Source organism: Dromiciops gliroides, chromosome 3, assembly GCF_019393635.1.
Source record: "Dromiciops gliroides isolate mDroGli1 chromosome 3, mDroGli1.pri, whole genome shotgun sequence".
Taxonomy (NCBI): domain Eukaryota; kingdom Metazoa; phylum Chordata; class Mammalia; order Microbiotheria; family Microbiotheriidae; genus Dromiciops; species Dromiciops gliroides.
Window position 1 is genome coordinate 277,872,232 of NC_057863.1, and position 18,680 is coordinate 277,890,911.

General features: G+C 35.6%; 1 protein-coding gene across 2 annotated transcripts in view; it reads right to left on the reverse strand.

Moving 5' to 3' along the window:
- Nucleotides 1-18,680, reverse strand: part of USP9X (ubiquitin specific peptidase 9 X-linked) — a 182,732-nt gene that overhangs the window by 94,839 nt on the left and 69,213 nt on the right. For both annotated transcript variants that reach the window (XM_043991999.1, XM_043991998.1), the window contains exons 14-16: nucleotides 18,495-18,582; nucleotides 2,992-3,334; nucleotides 1,912-2,007 (exon numbers count right to left, since the gene is read on the reverse strand). In XM_043991999.1, coding sequence (XP_043847934.1) covers nucleotides 1,912-2,007; nucleotides 2,992-3,334; nucleotides 18,495-18,582 — 527 coding nt within the window. The remainder of the gene's footprint in view (nucleotides 1-1,911; nucleotides 2,008-2,991; nucleotides 3,335-18,494; nucleotides 18,583-18,680) is intronic.

Genomic DNA, 18,680 nt, shown 5'->3' on the forward strand with positions numbered 1-18,680 from the left:
GACTTAAACACTGTAAAATGATCAGAAGTAAGAAAACTGTAAAATTTTAACACAGCAGGAAGATACAGTAAATCTTCCTTAATTTAGGTAATTTATCTAATACTACTCTTTTGGCTTCCACAGACCAATAACTTGGCAGATAGGACAGAACTCTTTACTAAAACACTAGAAATAATTTATATTTCCACAGAGATAAGAGATTAGACCTATTATTGCATTTATATAGGGAACACTCTACTTAAACTGTTTTCAAATTAATGGGAAACACTCCTAACCAGATTAAAATACAATTGGGAAAAATTTAACAAAAATAAAAATACAACACAGATAATGTTAATTTGTGGTTTTCTAAGTCAACATGCAGACATTTCTATTTGAGTTTGACACTACTGGCTGAGAGCAGTAGGTGGCTAAGTGACTTGCTTTATAAAGTATAATTTATAAAGACTAAGCAAAAAAGCTTTTAAAAAGCTTAATTGTTTTTTTTTTATTCTGAATAGAATTTTATTTTCCAAAATATATGTAAAAACAAAATTTTAACATCAATTTTTAATATACTTTGTGTTCCAACTTCTTTTCCCCCCTCCATTCCCCCCCTCACCCACAAGAACTCAATCAATTCAAAATAAGTTATACATGAATAGTCATGGAAAAATTTCCATATTAGCTAGTTGTGAGAGAAAACAGTCAAAAACCCCACAACTTCAGATTAAGGAATTGCCAAAGAGGAAATGAAAAAAAATTTTTTTTAAATGTGTTTCCATCTGTTTTCAGATACTATCAGTTCTTTCTCTGCAGATGGGCTGCAATCTTCATAAATCTTTCAGGGTTATATTGGATCATTGCCTTGCTGAAAATAACCACATGCTTCCCAGCAGATCATCCCCCACTATTGCTGTCATTTTGTATACAGTACATTTCACTCTGCTTAAAAAAAAAAATTATACTCCCATTGATAAATAGTCAAAGGATATGAACAGACAGGTTTTCTTTTTCTTTCTGTTTTTTTTTTTTGGGGGGGGGGGTCAGGCACTTGGGGTTGGGTAACTTGCCTAGGGTCACACGGCTAGTGGGTGTTGGGTATCTGAGGCTGGATTTGGGCTCAGGTCCTCCTGACTCTAGGGCCGATGCTCTATCCACTGCACCACCTAGCTGCCCCATTTTTTAATGCAGAAATCAAAACTATATATAAAATGTCCTAAATCATTATTGATTAGAAAAATGTAAATTAAAACAACTTTGAGATACCATCTTATGCCTATCAGATTGGCTAAAATGATAGATGCCTTTCAATTGGGGAATGGATAAACAAGCTGTGGTAGATGATTGTGATGGAATACTATTGTGATATGAGAAATGATGAGCTGGTTGATTTAGGAAAACATGGAAAGATTTGGATCTATGAAAGAAGGTGCTATCTACCTGTAGAGAAAGAACTGATAAATAGAAATATGCATAGTATGGTCTTACATATATGTATATATGGATATGTATGTAGATATACATACACAGATATGTATGTATATGTATATATATTCACATTTAATTGTAGCCTTCTCTAGGGGGGAGAGAATAAAATAAAAAGTACACAGCAAAACCCCCAAAAAAAACCACCTTGAAAACTTAGAAGGAAGCGCAAAAAAGCTGGGTAGCTTTGAAAACAATGTGTAGTATTTATTACATAGGAAAAAAGCAAACAGTTTGAAATGGAAATGTATTGTTTTATATCGAATCATGTCCTATGTTCTGCGATGTACACAGCAATGTTCTTTTTTTTCCTTTTCTCACTTTGTATTTAAGTTTAAAATGGAAAAAAAAAGAACTCATAAAAGGAACTCAAAAAAAAAGCTTAATTGTAAAAGTTTTGACAAATCTTCCCGGTATCAATATTTAATTCCTAAACATTCTCACCTGATTAACTTGCAACCTTGGTCCGAGGTTAGTATAGATCTCCTTAAGGAGGTCAATTGCTCTGCTGGCAATGTCATCATTTCCCTGAATCACAACCTGGAGTCATAAATATTTATGTGTTAATAAATTCTAAACAATATATTTTCATCAAATTTTAAATCTACATGATTTTTGTGGTTATTTCTTATAATCAAAGGCAAGTTGATTTTAAGGTACTGTCAAATTTAGGCAGATTAAAATTCACAGAAGTATAAAGTCTTAAGGCTAGAAAGGATAAAAAGAATTATTTAACTCAACATCCCACCTACAATGTCTCTAACAAGCAGGTAGTATACTAGACTATGCTTGAATTTAAAAAACATTTAGTTAATCATGTAAAATGAAAATCATTTAAAACAAACTTAAATGTAGAAAAGACACAATTTGTTTAACTATATTAACTAAGAAAAAAGGTGCTTTCATCTTTACTCTTCACTTTTGTGATTACCAATGTCTTGATAGCCAAGTGTTCAGTTTGGGTAGTAATCAAAATCAACTCTCAATCAAGAAAGAGGAAATAAGAAACCATATACAAGTTTGGCATGATCAACTTAGTATTTTGAGGGTGTTATCTATCTTTCTTCATCATACAGTCACTTTCTAACTTAGAGAAGATTAAACTTTAACTGAATAAACCTGTATTAATTTGCTTGAGTTTCTAGAAAAGTATAATGCTAATGATAAAGTGTGTTCAAAGTACTACATTTTTCTTAAGAGTGCAGAATGGTTAACATTAAACAGGATATAGCATTAAATACTCCAAAACACCTTAATAAGTTGGCCACTACAATGGAGAACTCCAAGCAATGGAAAACAACTTTGGCATTCCTGTCAAATTACGATAATAAACAGAGAATCTAGAGGGGATAAAAAATTACTACAGGCACAAAGAATACTATATAGCAAAAATCAATGAAATAGCTTAGGCACAAATTTAGGCATAAATACTTGTCAATATTTTATTTTCTTAGCTGTTTAGCAAATATTATGGTAGATGAAAAATGTTAAAAATTCTGTATTCACTTACAATACTGTACTTACCCTCCAAAGGTAATCTAAACCGATTAACTCCAAATCATCCATCATATAGGCTCGCCTTTTTGCTACTAATTTCCCTTCTCGACAGTTCACAGCTTTGAAGAAACGCTCAAAACATTTCATTCCATTTTCTGTTAATAGGGAAGGATCGAGCTGCAGCACATTATTTTCAAAGAAGTCTTTATTAATGTCAGGATCTAGGTCTGGTTCATCTCCCATCAATTTGGAATACCACTTAAAACAGGCTTCACGATCACAAAGGTAAACTGCATTTTCAGCTAAACATTTCCAAATTTGTTTTGCCTGAGGAGCACAAAGCCATAGTTGACCGTCCTTCAATAAAAATCTTGAAAAAAGACAAGAAACTAGGAATTAATATCTCATACATGACAATGATCTTAGACTAAAAATGGTATCAAACAGAAATACCATGCAGGGGGTGGGGGGTGGAGAGTGCATGACAATGAGTTGAGACAGGCCTAGACATTTATATGGCACCTAATGTATGTCAAGCTCTGTACTAAGTACTTTATAATACAAGTTCATTAGATTATTATTATTACTTTCACAACGACCTTGTGAGGTAGGTGCTTTAATTATCCCAATTTTACAGTTGAGAAAACTAAGGCATATTTAACCTGTTGATTAAGTGAATTGCCCAGTGTCACAGAGCTAGTGTACGTACACACACACACACACACACACACACACACACACACACACACACACACACACACACACACACCAGAGAGAGAGAGAGAGAGAGAGAGAGAGAGAGAGAGAGACAGACAGACAGACAGACAGACAGACAGACAGAGACAGACACAGACTGACTAGATCTAACTCCAAGGTTAGTACTCTATCCATTGTACCACTTAGGTGCCTATTACCTAAGACATCAGTCACAATAACATTTCAAATGTAATTGAAACAGCAGTTTACTCAAAATAGGATCAATTAAAAGCAATTGTTACTATCCTACTATTGGGGCAGAAAAATTTCCCTTTGATCCAGCTAACATGTATTGAGTACCTGCACTATACTCAAGGCACTATATTGTATGTGTTCTCTTCTAAAAAATACTCAAGAATATGAAACTGGGTGATGAAATTATTTTCCTCCTTTGTTTTTTTTAAGGCTTTGAATGAAAAAGGTCTTGATTTATATGGCTCTATTGAAGACTCAAGGTTTCCCACTAAGAGAATTTTCCAGGCAATTAAGGCTTCAGAACAAGGTTTCAATTACCTTGTATAACACGTATGTAGTTACCTTACATATAGTGGGAATGTTTAATAGTTGTGAAATGAATGCATCTCCCTCATAATAGAAAAATACTTTAGTTTCATTTAAAAACATCCCTAAAGAAATATTTAACTTTCTCTTGGCCTAGTATATACCTAATATACTAAACATACTAATCTACACTTCTCTTGAGAACTAAGGATCATAATAAGTCCGTTGTTGTATTGATAAGAGATAATAATGGCCCCATATATTTTCGTGATGGAGAGAGGATTCTGCTGTAAATGCTCTTTTCCCTTTAAGTACTCCCATCCACCATTCCTTTGCCCTTTTTCCAACTACAATTTGAACATCCAAAGAACTGAAAGTTACCAAGAAAAACAGACGACAAAGCTTGTTGAATCAATAAGCTTAATTTTTACACAAATAAAAAGGTACAAGTTTTGTTTGTCTAAGACCCTGAGGAAAACTCTGTTCCAGGCCTGCAACACAAACTACATGAAACAAGTGTGGCTTTTCCCCACTTGTTCACTGTTTGTTTTTTAAATTTTTTAAATGACCAAAGTGATATAATCACAGAATCTTAAAGTCAGAAGTACCATTACCTTATTTTTTGGTCATGATCATGCTCCATTTTATTTAAGTCATATTTAATATTTTATTTTCCCAATCACATGTAAAAACATTTTAAACATTGGTTTTGTAAAATTTTAAGAGTTCCAAATGAAAGGGCAAGCAGTTTGATATCGGTTATATACATGTGCAGTCATGCAAAACATATCAATCATGTTGTGAAAGAAAACAGAACACAAACAAATGAAGTTTAAAAAAAAGCTTTAATCTGAATTCAGACTCCATCAAGTCTTTCTTTGGAGGTAGATAACATTTTTCATTGGAAATCATTCAAAATTGTCTTGGATCATTGTATTGCTGAGAATAACTGAGTCATTCACAGTTGATTATCATACAATATTGCTGTTACTGTGTACAATGTTCTCCTGGTTCTGCTCACTTCATTTTGCATAAGCTCGTTTAAGTCCTTCCAGGTTTTTCTGAGATTTTGATTTCCAAATTTTTCTCCCTCTCTCACTTCTTCCTCCCCAAGACAGAAAGCAATCTGATATAGGTTATACATGTATAATCATATTAAACATTATTTCCACATTAGTCATGTTGTGAAAGAAGAATCAGAACAAAGGGGGAAAACCATGAGAAATTTTAAAAATGGGGAAAAAAAAGAATCTTCATTTAGACTCCATAGTTCTTTCTCTGGATGTGAATAGCATTTTCAATCACGAGTCTTTTGGAATTGTTATGGATCATTGTATTGCTGAGAAGAGTTGAGTTTATCATAGTTGGTTATTACAAAATGTTCTCCTGGTTTTGCTCACTTAATTAAGCATCGTTTCATGTAAGTATATTCAAGTTTTTCAGAGTATCCTGCTGATCATTTCTTAAAATAGCACAATAGTATTCCATCATAATCATATGCCATAACTTGGCCACTGACCAATTGATGGGCATCCCCTCAAATGTCCAATTCTTTGCCAACACTAGAAGACTGGTTATGAATATTTTTGTACATATAAATCTGTTTCTGCTTTGTTTCTTATCTCTTTGGGATACAGATCTAGTAGTGGTACTGCTGAGTCAAAGGGTATGCAGTTTTATAGCCTTTTCGGCATAGTTCCGTATTATTCTCCAGAATGGTTGAATAAGCTCACGATGCCACCAACATTGCGCATTAGTGTTTCAATTTCTCCACATACCCTCCAACATTTGTAATTTTCCTTTTCTTTCCCATTCGCCAATCAGAGGCATTTTAATTTGCATTTAATTAATAGTGATTTAGAGCCATTTTTCATAGCTTTGAGTATTCTTAATAAAAACTGCCTGTTCATATCTTTTGACCATTTATCAGTTGGAGAATGGCTCTTATTTTTATAAAATTGATTCAGTTCTCTCTATGTATTTGAGAAATGAGGCCTTAACGATACTTGCTATAATTTTTTTTCAGTTATTTCCTTCCATCTTTTCCCCCCCCATTCATCCTACTCTCCTTTAATGCTGTTCATCCTCTGAAGTTTTGTTTCTAACTACTCTGCCTCCCTTCTATCAACCCCCTCTCAATCCCCGTCCCCTCTTATTTTCATGTAGGGTAAGACACATTTCTATACCCAAATGACTATATAAATTACTCCCTCTTTGAGACAATTGCAGGATTCCTGCCCACTTCTCCCATATTCCCCTCCATTGTAAAAACTCTCTATGTGAGAGAATTTGCTCTATTCCACCTTTCTCTTCCCCTTTTCTCAGTGCATCCCTTTTCCTCACCCCGTAATTTTATATTTTTAAAGAGATCATCCTCATAATCAATTCACATACATGGCTTCTATATTTGAGAAATGAGTCCTTTATCATAGAAACTTGGTGTAAAAACTTTTTCAAAGTTATGATTACTATGTATTTCCCTCCATCCTATTCCCCCCCATTTATCCTTTTCTCTGTCTCTCTCTCCCTGTCCCTCAATTGACTTCAAAAGAGTTTGACTTCTGACCATCACCTTCCCCAATTTACCCTCCCTTCTATCAGCCCTCTCTGTTCTTGTCCCCCTACACTCCTACTTCTCTGTAGAGTAATATAGATTTCTGTAATACCCAATGATTAGACTAAGGTTTAAGCATTTCCTCCTCCACGTCCCCCAACTCCTGCCCCACCTTCTACTCCACTGTAAAAATTCTCACACTGCTTTTTGTGAGATAATTTACTCCATTCTACCTCTCCCTTCCCCTTCCTCCCAGTGCAGTCCTTTGGTTTTTTTTTTTTTAAGGTTATCATCCCAACACAACTGAATCACACACATGTCATCTATGTATGCTCCTAACTGGCCTAATGATAAAGTTCTTAGGAGTTGCAAGTATCATTTTCCCATGTAATAGGTATGTAAACAGTTTAACCTTACTGAATTCCTGATGATTTCTCTTTCCTGTTTACCTTTTTAAACTTCTCAAGTCTTTTATTTGGAATTCAAATGTTCTATTCAGGTCTGGTCTTTTTATTAGGAATGCTTACAAGTTCTCTGTTCCATTGAATGTCCATTTTCCCCCTGAAGGATTATGCTCAGTTTTGCCCAGTAAGATAATTCTTGGTTATAATCCTACCTTCCTTCCCCTCTGGAATATCACATGCCAAGCACTCTGCTCCTTTAATAGAGAAGCTGCTAAATCTTGAGTTACCCTGACTGTGGGTCCACAACATTTGAAATGTTCCCCACCCCTCCACTTGCAATATTTTCTCTTTGACATAGGAGCTCTGGAATTTGGTTATAATATTCTGGAAAGTTTTCACTTTGGGATCTCTTTCATGAGGTGACTGGTAGATTCTTTTAATTTCTAGTTTACCATCTGGATATAAGGGCAGTTTTCCTTCATAATTTATTATTATTAATTTTTTTGGTGAGGCAATTGGGGTTAAGTGACTTGCCCAGGGTCACACAGCTAGTAAGTGTCAAGTGTCTGAGGCCAGATTTGAACTCAGGTCCTCCTGAATCCAAGGCTGGCGCTCTATCTACTGCACCACCTAGCTGCCCCTCCTTGATAATTTCTTGAAACAGAATGGGTAGACTCTTTAAATCATGGCTTTCAGATAGTCAAATAATTATTAAATTATTTCTCCTTGATCTGTTTTCCAGGTGAGTTATTTTCCCAGTAAGATATTTTGCAATATTTTCTATTTTTTCATTCTTTTGATTTTATTTTATTGCTTCTTGATGTCTCATGGAATCATTAGCTTCCATTTGTCCAATTCTATGTTTTAAAGAATTATTTTCTTGTAAGCATTTGTACTTCCTTTTCCATTAGGCCAATTCTACTTTTTATGGAGTTCTTTTCCTTCAGTGCATTTTTAAATATCTTTTTCTATTTGGCCAATTCTCCTTTATAAGAAGTTCTTCTTGGGGCAGCTAGGTGGTACACTGGCCCTGGATTCAGGAGGACCTGAGTTCAAATCTGGCCTCAGACACTTGACTTTTACTACCTGTGTGACCCTAGGCAAGTCACTTAACCCTCCTTGCCCCGCAAAAACAAAACAAAAAGTTCTTCTTCTCAGTGAATTTCTGTAGATCATTTTCCATTTACCCAATTTTGCTTTTTTAAAAAAATCATAAAAGTATTTTATTATTTTCTAGTTACATGTAGAGATAGTTTTCAACATTTGTTTTTATAAGATTTCTAGTTCCAAATTTTTCTCCCTCCCTCCCTTCCCAAGACATCAAGCAATCTGATATAGGTTATATATGTATAATCACATTAAACATATTTCAGCATTAGTCATGTTGTGAAAGAAGAATTGGAACAAAAGGGAAAAACGAAAAAACGAAAAAATAAAAACCAACAACAACAGAAAAAGTAGAAACAGTATGGTTCAATCTGTATCCAGATTCCACGGTTCTTTTTTTTCTGGACGTGGAGAGCATTTTCCATTCATCATGAGTCCTTTGAAATTATCTTGGATTGTTGTATTGCTGAGAAGAGTTAAGTCTATCACAAGTGATCATCACACAATGTTGCTGATATTGTGTACAATGTTCTCCTGGTTCTGCTCATCTCACTCAGCATCAGTTCATGTAAATCTTTCCAGGTTTTTCTGAAATCTGCCTGGTTATAATTTCTTAAAGTACAATAGTATTCCATAACATTTATATACCACAACTTGTTTAGACATTCCCCAATTGATGGGAATCCCCTTAATTTCCAATTTTTTGCCACCACAAAAAGAGCAACATTTTTATACATGTCCATCCTTTTCAGTTTTTTATGATCTTTTTTGGGATAAAGACCTAATAGCAGTATTGCTGAGTCAAAGGGTATGCACAATTTTCCCAATTATGCTTTTTAAGGCTCTAATTCATTGGTTTTTCAGTGCCCCTTTTAGCACTTATCCTAGTCTGTTTTTTCCTTCAGTATTTTTTTGGTGCCTCCACCACGCTGTTTATACTTTTTTCATGATTTTTCTTTGATCACTATCATTTCTTTTCCCAATTTTTCCTCTACCTCTCTTATTTGATTTCTAAAATCCTTTGTGAGCTCTTCCAGGAATTCTTTTTGAAGCTGAGACAAATTCACATTTTTCTATGAGGTTTTGGAAAAAGCAGTTTTGACTGGGTTGTGAAAACCACACAAGATAATGTTTATTAGAGTGCTTTAATGAAAAGCTAATACAAATATAAGCAGCTACTAATATGAACCAGACACATTTCCTACTTTTAATCACTTACTGATGACCAAAAAATCAAAAATCAGTAGAAAATAGTTTCTTCTTTATGGTCATAATCTAGTTATGGGATTATAAATTTCCTCAATAAATGCTGATATATATTTTTTCCTTTTTTTTTTGGTGGGGCAATAAGGCTTAAGTGACTTGCTCAGGGTCACACAGCTAGTAAGTGTCAAGTGTTTGAGGCTGGATTTGAACTCAGGTCCTCCTGAATCCAGGATCGGTGCTCTATCCACTTCGCCACCTAGATGCCCCGAACACTGATATTTATTAAGAGTCAAGACTAAAGGCAACTGGTATTGTGATAGGCCCCTGAGTGAAACACAAAATTAGGTAAGACATGGGTCTCTATTCTTTTTTTTGGTGAGGCAGTTGGGGTTAAGTGACTTGCCTAGGGTCACACAGCTAGTAAGTGTTAAGTGTCTGAGGCCAGATTTGAACTCAGGTCCTGTGCTCTATCTACTGCACCACCTAGCTGCCCCATGGGTCTCTGTTCTTAAGAAGTTTACAGTAAAAGAAATTATGTTAAAAATGATTATTTTTTAGGAGAAGCAATAATAAAATTAGCTTATAAACAGGAGGCAAGGAGGCCAAGCTAAGGAGGCTCCTTCCCTTAGTCTATTACTTGAATTGTAAACTGATTTAAATTAACCATTATACAGGTAGTAGTAGAACAGTTGAGGTCTGCTTCAAGATCAGATGAAACTATTTTCACAAGCAGAATTTTATCTCCTGAAAGATTTATCATGCCTAAGGTTTATATTTAAGTCTTAAGCTAATGGGTTCTTAGTATACTCTCTTACAAGGCTTCACTCAGAATTTCTAGGATAAAGTTGAAGAAATCTTTAGTTATTCAAGTATATTTGATGACTGTCTTTAATTAAAAAAAAAAAAAGGAACCTTGACTAAATTTTTTAGTCAATTTGCATTGTTTTTCATTTTCTTATTAGCTCTTTTGTGTTCCTACTTATTTTATCTTCTTTTATTCCTTCATATAAGTATTTGGAATTGCCAATCTGGGGTTCAGTTTGATAGGGTCCATAACAGCACATACAATAATAGGAGCCAACATTTATAAAACACTATGCAGCTAGGTGGCGCAGTGGATAGAGCACCGGCCCTGGATTCAGGAGGACCTGAGTTCAAATCCGGCCTCAGACACTTAACACTTACTAGCTGTGTGACCTTAGGCAAGTCACAACCCCAATTGCCTCATTAAAAAAAAAACAAAAAAAACAAAAAAAACACTATGTGCCATACACTGTTCTTAGTGCTTTACAATTAACGTCTTGTCTTATCTTCACAACCATCCTGGAGGTATGGGCTATTATTATCCTCATTTTACAGATGAGGAAGCCGTGGCTAACAGATATTAAGTGACTTGCCCAGGGTCACATAACTGTTAAGTGTCTGAGACAAGATCTGAATTCAGATCTTTTTGTTTCTAGGCCCATTGCACCACTTCCCTGTCCTACAAACAAGAAAGATTAAGGTCTTTTCTTTCCACAGCATCTAATAAGTACTTTTACCACTCCAAAACATGGCCCTCATAAATTCACTACAAGGATTTGACCAATTGTGCTGGAGGCCATCATTTTCTCCTGATATCATAGGGATATTACTGTAACACAAAAGCTATCTACATATCCTTTCACCCAAGACCACTCTGTTTTCATTTTCTACTGCACATTATCTATCATACATTATCATCTTTGATGACATTTTTAACTCTTTTTCAAAGTTCATTTGTTATATGTTATAGTCAGGTCATACTTATTTTAAATTACCCAGAGATTCTATGTAATATAGCTCATAGCTACATAGTACCACCAGTATAATAATGGTATTAAAAAGATGGGCTTTAGGGGCAGCTGGTGGCACAGTAGATAGAACACGGGTCCTGGAGTCAGGAGGACCTGAGTTCAAATCTGGCCTCAGACACTTGACACTTACTAGCTGTGTGACCCTGGGCAAGTCACTTAACCCCAATTGCCTCCCCCCCACCCAAAAAAAGATGGGCTTTTATCCTTGAGGGAAGTTTTGTGTCACTAAAGTTTTTCAATTCCCTAACAGCAATCCAGCTTGTTTTCCACCTTCTCTTTACTCTGGACCGAACCCATTGTCCACTGGTACTATTTGTCATATATATACATTCTGATAAACAATTTCTATAGGTTGTTCTTCTAACTGCCTTCTGAGTGGATTGTGAGGCCCAAAATGTTAAACAGTTATTTATCTATTCTAGGGAGGCTCTACAAAGATATCATGATCATAATATCACCATAACATCAGGAACATTTGGAGATGTCCCCATCCAGAGAATCCCTTTTAAACTCGAATTCTGCATTAGATATCCTTCATCTCACTGGCAAAGACTTTTTATAAGTATACATTTCCCTGTTTTATATCTTATATGACATCAGCAGATTGAAAAAAATTTCTTTGTTATATCGTTCAAGGAATCTTAAAAGGTTTTGGTGTATGCTTGAAGAAAGCCTTTGAGGCAATGTTTTGTTCCACTAGATCAAATGCACAAGGGAACAGAAAACTGGACTTGGGAAGATCAGCATTCAAATCCTGACTCCGACATTTATTGGTTGTGTAACTCTAGACAATGTACAACTTTTCTAGGCATCTAGTTTCTTCAACTGTGAAATGAAAAGGTTGACCTTAATGACCTCTAAAACTCTTCCAGTTTTAAATATTTAATCCTATGAACTAAGTGATGCCATTATGGAATATCAATTCTGAAAGCTTGCTTGTTTCCTCCTAATAACCTCACTGAGAATATCAATCTGTGTATAAATGATTCTCATACAAATTTTGAATAGATGGCAAAGTAGGCATGGAGGTCACCAGCTGGTTTAGCAAAAGGTTGGAGATCTGCCACCCCCCCCTCCCCCCGCCCAATTACCACATTATAAGGAAATAGACCAATCACATTAAACTACTTCAGCACATATCAATTAGGTCTGCCCCAGTGAGGAATTGAGTATTTTTGGAATCAAAAGTCTCAAGTTCAAAATGGCAAATGCTTACATTAAAACAGCAAAAACAAACAAAATCCTAGGAGTGTTTTTTTTTTTGTTTGTGTGTGTGTGTGTGTGTGTGTGTGTGTGTGTGTGAGGCAGCTGGGGTTAAGTGACTGGCCCAGGGTCACACAGCTAGTAAGTGTGTCTGAGGCCGGATTTGAACTCAGATCCTCCTGAATCCAGGGCCAGTGCTCTATCCACTGTGCCACCTAGCTGCCCCCCCAGGAGTGTTTTTGAATTCATTTCCTAATGACTAAAAGTCTTGTCCTGGGATATGGCAAGATAAAAAAGCAAATGAAAAACCCTGGCCTTCTAACCTTTTTGAAAGACTTTAACATAATCTGATTAAAAGAAAACTGGCTGTTAGGTAACAGGCTGCCCTATGTGCAAAGTTGTCAAGCCCCCTTTTAATCCAGTTTTCAAAAAAATGTAATTTCAGTGGAAAGGGCAGCCACAACAATTCAGTCATTGATTGGAATGTCAGTTTCTAAACTATTTGGTGCACAAAGAAAAATTTAATCCTCTTTATCCTGACCTACTTCCCTAACAAGACAAGCTACATTATCTTCCTCAGGGATACAGAAATTTGGAATCAAACTACAAGCCATCTAAACTCTATTTTCCTAATTTTAAGAGATTTCAACCAAAGCAGTAAATATCTGGTTAAGATTTTATCATCAAAGACTCAGGTTAAATTTCATCATCTTTCCACCTAAAACTGCTCCCCCTCTAACCTTTTCCCCATATTGGTTGAGTATACCAACATATAGTCATCTACATAGTTATCTTGTTTCACCTCCCATAGGAAGGTGTCAATTCTCATCAATTTTATGTTGACCTCTCTCACATTTATCCCTTCCTTTCCACTCCCAAGGATACTATCCTATGGAAGTCTCTCATTATTTGTTCATCTAGTAAACAATCTGTTGAACTGCCAAAATAAGTTTCCCAAGGGATCTGATAATATTACTGCTCTGCTCAAAAAACCTGTTAGATTCTTTGTGTCCCAGGACACATTAAAAACTCTAGTCTAACATCTGAGACCCTCCTTAATCTGATTCTTATCTACCTCTTTAGCCTTAATCTCAAATTGTATTACTATGCATTGACATAGGGTATCCTCCATATCTAGACTTCATTTCCTGAATTTCTCATTCTCTGAACCTTTACTTCACTTCAAGCCCCATCCCAGGTACCATTTCCTTCCTCTATGACACATTCCCTAATTTCTTCCACTTGCTATGGCTTAATAGGTTCTCAAATTTTCCTACCATTCTCTGAATTATCTTTTCCTTGCCTTATCCCTCCTTACCTTATATTTACTTTTTTGTGTACATGTTATTTCCCTCTATAATGTTATGGTCCTCGAGTAGGGACTTTTTGATTTTTATCTTTATATCTCCAGAATCTAATACAGTGTAAGTAATTATGATCACAAAAAGCTCATTGAATCGAAATGAAATGACAGGACCTGGGGAAATCGGTGTGTGTGTGTGTGTGTGTGTGTGTGTGTGTGTGTCTCTCTCTCTCTCTAAGTTTTTATGTAAATTATTTCCTTTGATGATATTGCTGCTTAGTCATTCTCAGTTGTGCCCCACTCTTCATGACTCCATTTTGGGGTTTTCTTGGCAAAGATACTAGAGTGGTTTGCCATTTCTTTCTCCAGCTCATTTTAGAGATGAGGAAACTGAGGCAAACGGGGTGAAGTGACTTATTCAGCATCACATAACTTCTAAGTGTCTGAGGCCATATTTGAACTCAGGAAGTTGACTCCTCTTGACTTCAGGCCTGGCACTTAATCTACTCCAACACCTAGCTACCCATTTCATTTGAATTAGTTATGAAGTAGTATTACTTTTTTTCCTTTCTTCTTTTTTTGCAGATGCATAAATTGAAACTGGAAAAGGTCAAGTGATTAGTGTAATGTCTCAAAGCTACTGAAGACAAAGAACTTGAACCCAGGTCCATTGGTTCCAAAACCCAGGGTTTATTCTCCTAGTTTCTCAAATATTTAAGTGCCTACTATGTGCCAGGCACTGTGCTATGCACTGGGGATATAAAAAGACAGTACTTGCCCTCAAGAAACTCATAATCTACTGAGGGAGACAACAAACAAAAAATGTACAAATAAGGTAAGCAGAGGATAAGAAGAAAATAATCAAGAGAGGGAAGAAAATGGAATTAAGAGGAGTTGGGGAAGGCTTCCTGGAGAAGGGAGGATTTTAGTTGGGACTTAAAGAAAGTCAGAGAAGTCTCTAGACAGAGCTAAGGAGGGAGAACATCCAAGAATGGAGGCAAGAGTTGGGGAGTCTTCTTCATTGAATAGCCAGGAGGCCAGTGTCACAGGATCAATGAGTACATGGAAGGGAGTAAGATATGAGGACTGGAAAGTTAGGAGGGGCTTGGTTTATGAAGGGCTTTGAATGACAGACAAAAAATTTTGTATTTGATCCTAGAGTAATATCAAGGGAGGGCTAACCTTGATAAATGAGGGATAGATCAAGAAAAGATTCATTTGATAGATAAAAGTTGAGCTCAGTTTTAAAGGAAACTAAGGTCTATACGTGGCAGAGATGAGAATGGAGAACATTCCAGGCATGGGAGACAATTTATATCAATTTATTGATGCAAGAAATGAGATGTCAAGGACTTAAAAACATGTAGGTCAATTTCATTAAGTTGAAAGTATGAAGTAGAAGATTACGCATTAAGTTTAGAGAGGTAGTGAGTGAGACTGCAAAGGGCTTTAATCATGAAACAGAGAAGTAAGTATTTTACATTAGAGGCAATAGTGATCCAGGGGAAGCTTTTGAAGCAGCAAGTGACATGGTCAGATAGCTGCACAGAGACTATCAGTCTGGCAGCTACATGAATGATGGAGTGAAAGCAGAGAGACAAATTTGGACATTACTGCAACAGTCCAGAAGAGAGGTACTGAGGGCCTGAACTTCTTTTAGATATTATTCCCTGATGCTTTGCTGACATTGCTGTCTTCTTCCTCCTCCTAACTAGATGAACATTCCCCCCTTAGTATTTTGAGTTATCACTTAGATCATGCTCCTAACTGCGGGTATTCCCCAAGGTTGTATCCCGAGGTCTTTTACTCTTCTCTTTCTACATTCTTTCTTGGTGAGCTCATCAGGTTCTAGACTCTGATTACCATCTCTGTGCAGATGACTCCTAGATCTTTATGTCCAGCCCTAGTTTCTCGAATACCCCATCACCTATTTACTGCTACAATACATTTCAAACTAGATGTCCCACAGATATCTCAAACTCAACATATGTAAAGCAGATGATTAGCTTTCTCACCTCTGCCTCCCAACTCACCCCTTTTATGAACTTTCTATTACTGTCAAGGGCACCATTATCCTTTGATTCTTCCGGGTTACAAACCCAGTCCCGTGTCCAGCTCCTTATTTTCACACAAGTCAGTTTATCAAATCTTATAATTTATTTGTCCACAGCATCTCTAAAATATATCCGCTTTTCTGTACTCATCAACTCTCACCAGCAACTCCCTTATGTCTCTTTCCACTCCAATCTATGCTCTACATAGCTGCTAAAGTTACTTTTCTAAAGTGAAGGTTTAAATATGTTAGCCCAACCCAACCACTCAACAAATGCCAATGATTCCCTAGGAGAAAATAAAGTTCTTTGGTATTTAAAAAGCTCTTCAAAACTTTGCCTTTTCCTATCTTTCCAATTTTCTTTTACATGACTATTCAACTATACCAGCTTCCTTGGTGTTTCTCACACATAATTTTTGATTTCCTGTCTCCATTCCTTTGTATTAGCTGTCCCTCATGACTGGGATGCTCTTGCATCCTTACTTCCCCTTCTGAGAATCTCTGGCTTTATTCAAGATTCAAGTGCTGCCATCTGCAGGACATTTGTCCCAGGTGTTCCAGTAGTTAATGTCTTTCCCTTTAAAGCTATCTGTCACTTATTACGTATGTATCTTGTATGTACCTATTCATTGTATATGTGTTCTCCATTAGAAAAACTGCTTGAGATGGGAACTGTTTTTTTCCTTTTTTTTCTTTGTATTCTCAGTTGTCAATAGTACCCACCTAGCACATGAGAAATGCTTAAAAATGCTTTCTGATGGGATGATTGAATTAAGGAAGTAGAAGAGTGTGCAGAAGAAGTATTTTTTTAAAATTTCCTGAATTTCGCTCAGCAGTAATTAACTCATTCCATAATCCTCTAAAAGTCATTTCTTTTAAACTAGTCTATTTTAAGTTTTTTTTGGTCATATTTATTATGTTATTTGATATTCTCTTTGGAAATAAGTAGAGCATATATCTTAAATAAGTAAATATGGAAGTTAGAATATGCCATGCTATAAGAATACAGAAGTACTCACTGAAGTTGGGCAAAAAGAAAGGGGAAAAAGTTAATCTTTAACCTGTAAGATGTTAAGACACTACAATAATAATATTATTATTATTTTGTTTGTTTTGTTTTGTTTTTGCAGGGCAATGGGGGTTAAGTGATTTGCCCAGGGTCACACAGCTAGTAAGTGTCAAGTGTCTGAGGCCAGATTTGAACTCAGGTCCTCCTGAATCCAGGGTCAATGCTTTATCCACTGCGCCACCTAGCTGCCCTGTTACAATATTATTTTAATATAAAAAGATGCATTATAGCAAATTAGCTACACATTAAAGAGTACAACATATACATTTGATATGTTGCTATAGTATAGCAATGAAAAATTATTTGCAAATAATTCAACTTGGGTTTGTTGTTGTTGTTGTTGTTGTTGTTTTGGTGAGGCAATTGGGGTTAAGTGACTTGCCCAGGGTCACACAGCTAGTAAGTGTTAAGTGTCTGAGTTCAAATTTGAACTCAGGTCCTCCTGACTCCAGGGTCGGTGCTCTATCCACTGCGCCATCTAGCTGCCCCAAATATCTCAACTGTTAAAAAATGTTTTGTTTTTTGCAGGGCAATGGGGGTTAAGTGACTTCCCCAGGGTCACACAGCTAGTAAGTGTCAAGTGTCTGAGGCCGCATCTGAATTCAGGTCCTCCTGAATCCAGGGCACTACCTAGCTGCCCCAAAATAACTGAACTTTTAAGAAAATCTTTCTTATGCAGAAAAAAAGTAACATTTCATTTAGAAAATTTCTAAAGTTATCAGAATAAAAGTGAAAAAGCTGGAAAAGTCTGTAATGGTTATCTGACCAAACAAACTGCCTCATTATATGGATGACAAAAATTACTGAGTTCAAGTGACTTATCTATGTTTGCACAGCTATTTAGTGACAAATACTAGTTTAGAACCCACATTTCCAGACATGACAGTCTGGAATTCTGTTTTTGTTTTTATTTTTAACACCCAACTGCCCTTCAATTAGGTGACTTGTGTTTTTGGTCCACCCATTTTTAAAAGAGTACATTTTAAAGTGAATCAATTTATTAAATATCAACATATTAACATTTATCTTTTAGATCCACTCAATTTACAATGAATTAGATTCAAATAACCAAATACTTCACTGAGTCAATGAAAAGAATTATAAAATAGTCTGAGAAGAAAATTTATACAAACAGAAGCATGAAAGAAAGTCAACCAATCACAGATTATTTCTGAAATTTTTATCTATTAAGTGTAACTACAAGAGTTACTAGTTCTCCAATTGCTATGTACAAGAATGTTCAGGTGAAACATCACCATCAATTATACATTAATATTCTCAAATGAATCCCACTTTTACCATGTGTTTGAAAACAAAAAGTAAGCAATTACAAAGGTTCAACATTAAACATTCTTTGAAGAAAGAATTTAAACATTTAACCCTAAAAGGTACAAAGATTTTCAGGGGGCAAGTAATTTTATGTGGGAAAAGAACAAATGCTAAGCTAATCAAGACCATTATGTGCTATTAATCAATTTAGTTAATTCCCATTTCTTATCTATCTTTTAAAGAAAGCAAAACTAATAATTTAAAACCAACCTTAGGAAATTAAGTCGTTCTTGGACTTCTTGCACATGACTATATCTACTTCCTGGTCTTACAGTTTGTGGATCGTATTCTCCATGCTCTGCAAATTAAGAAAACCATGAATCACACACATATATTCAAATATAGCAATGCTGACTTGAAATTTAAAAAGTTTCCGTCTACTATAAAAAGTCTATT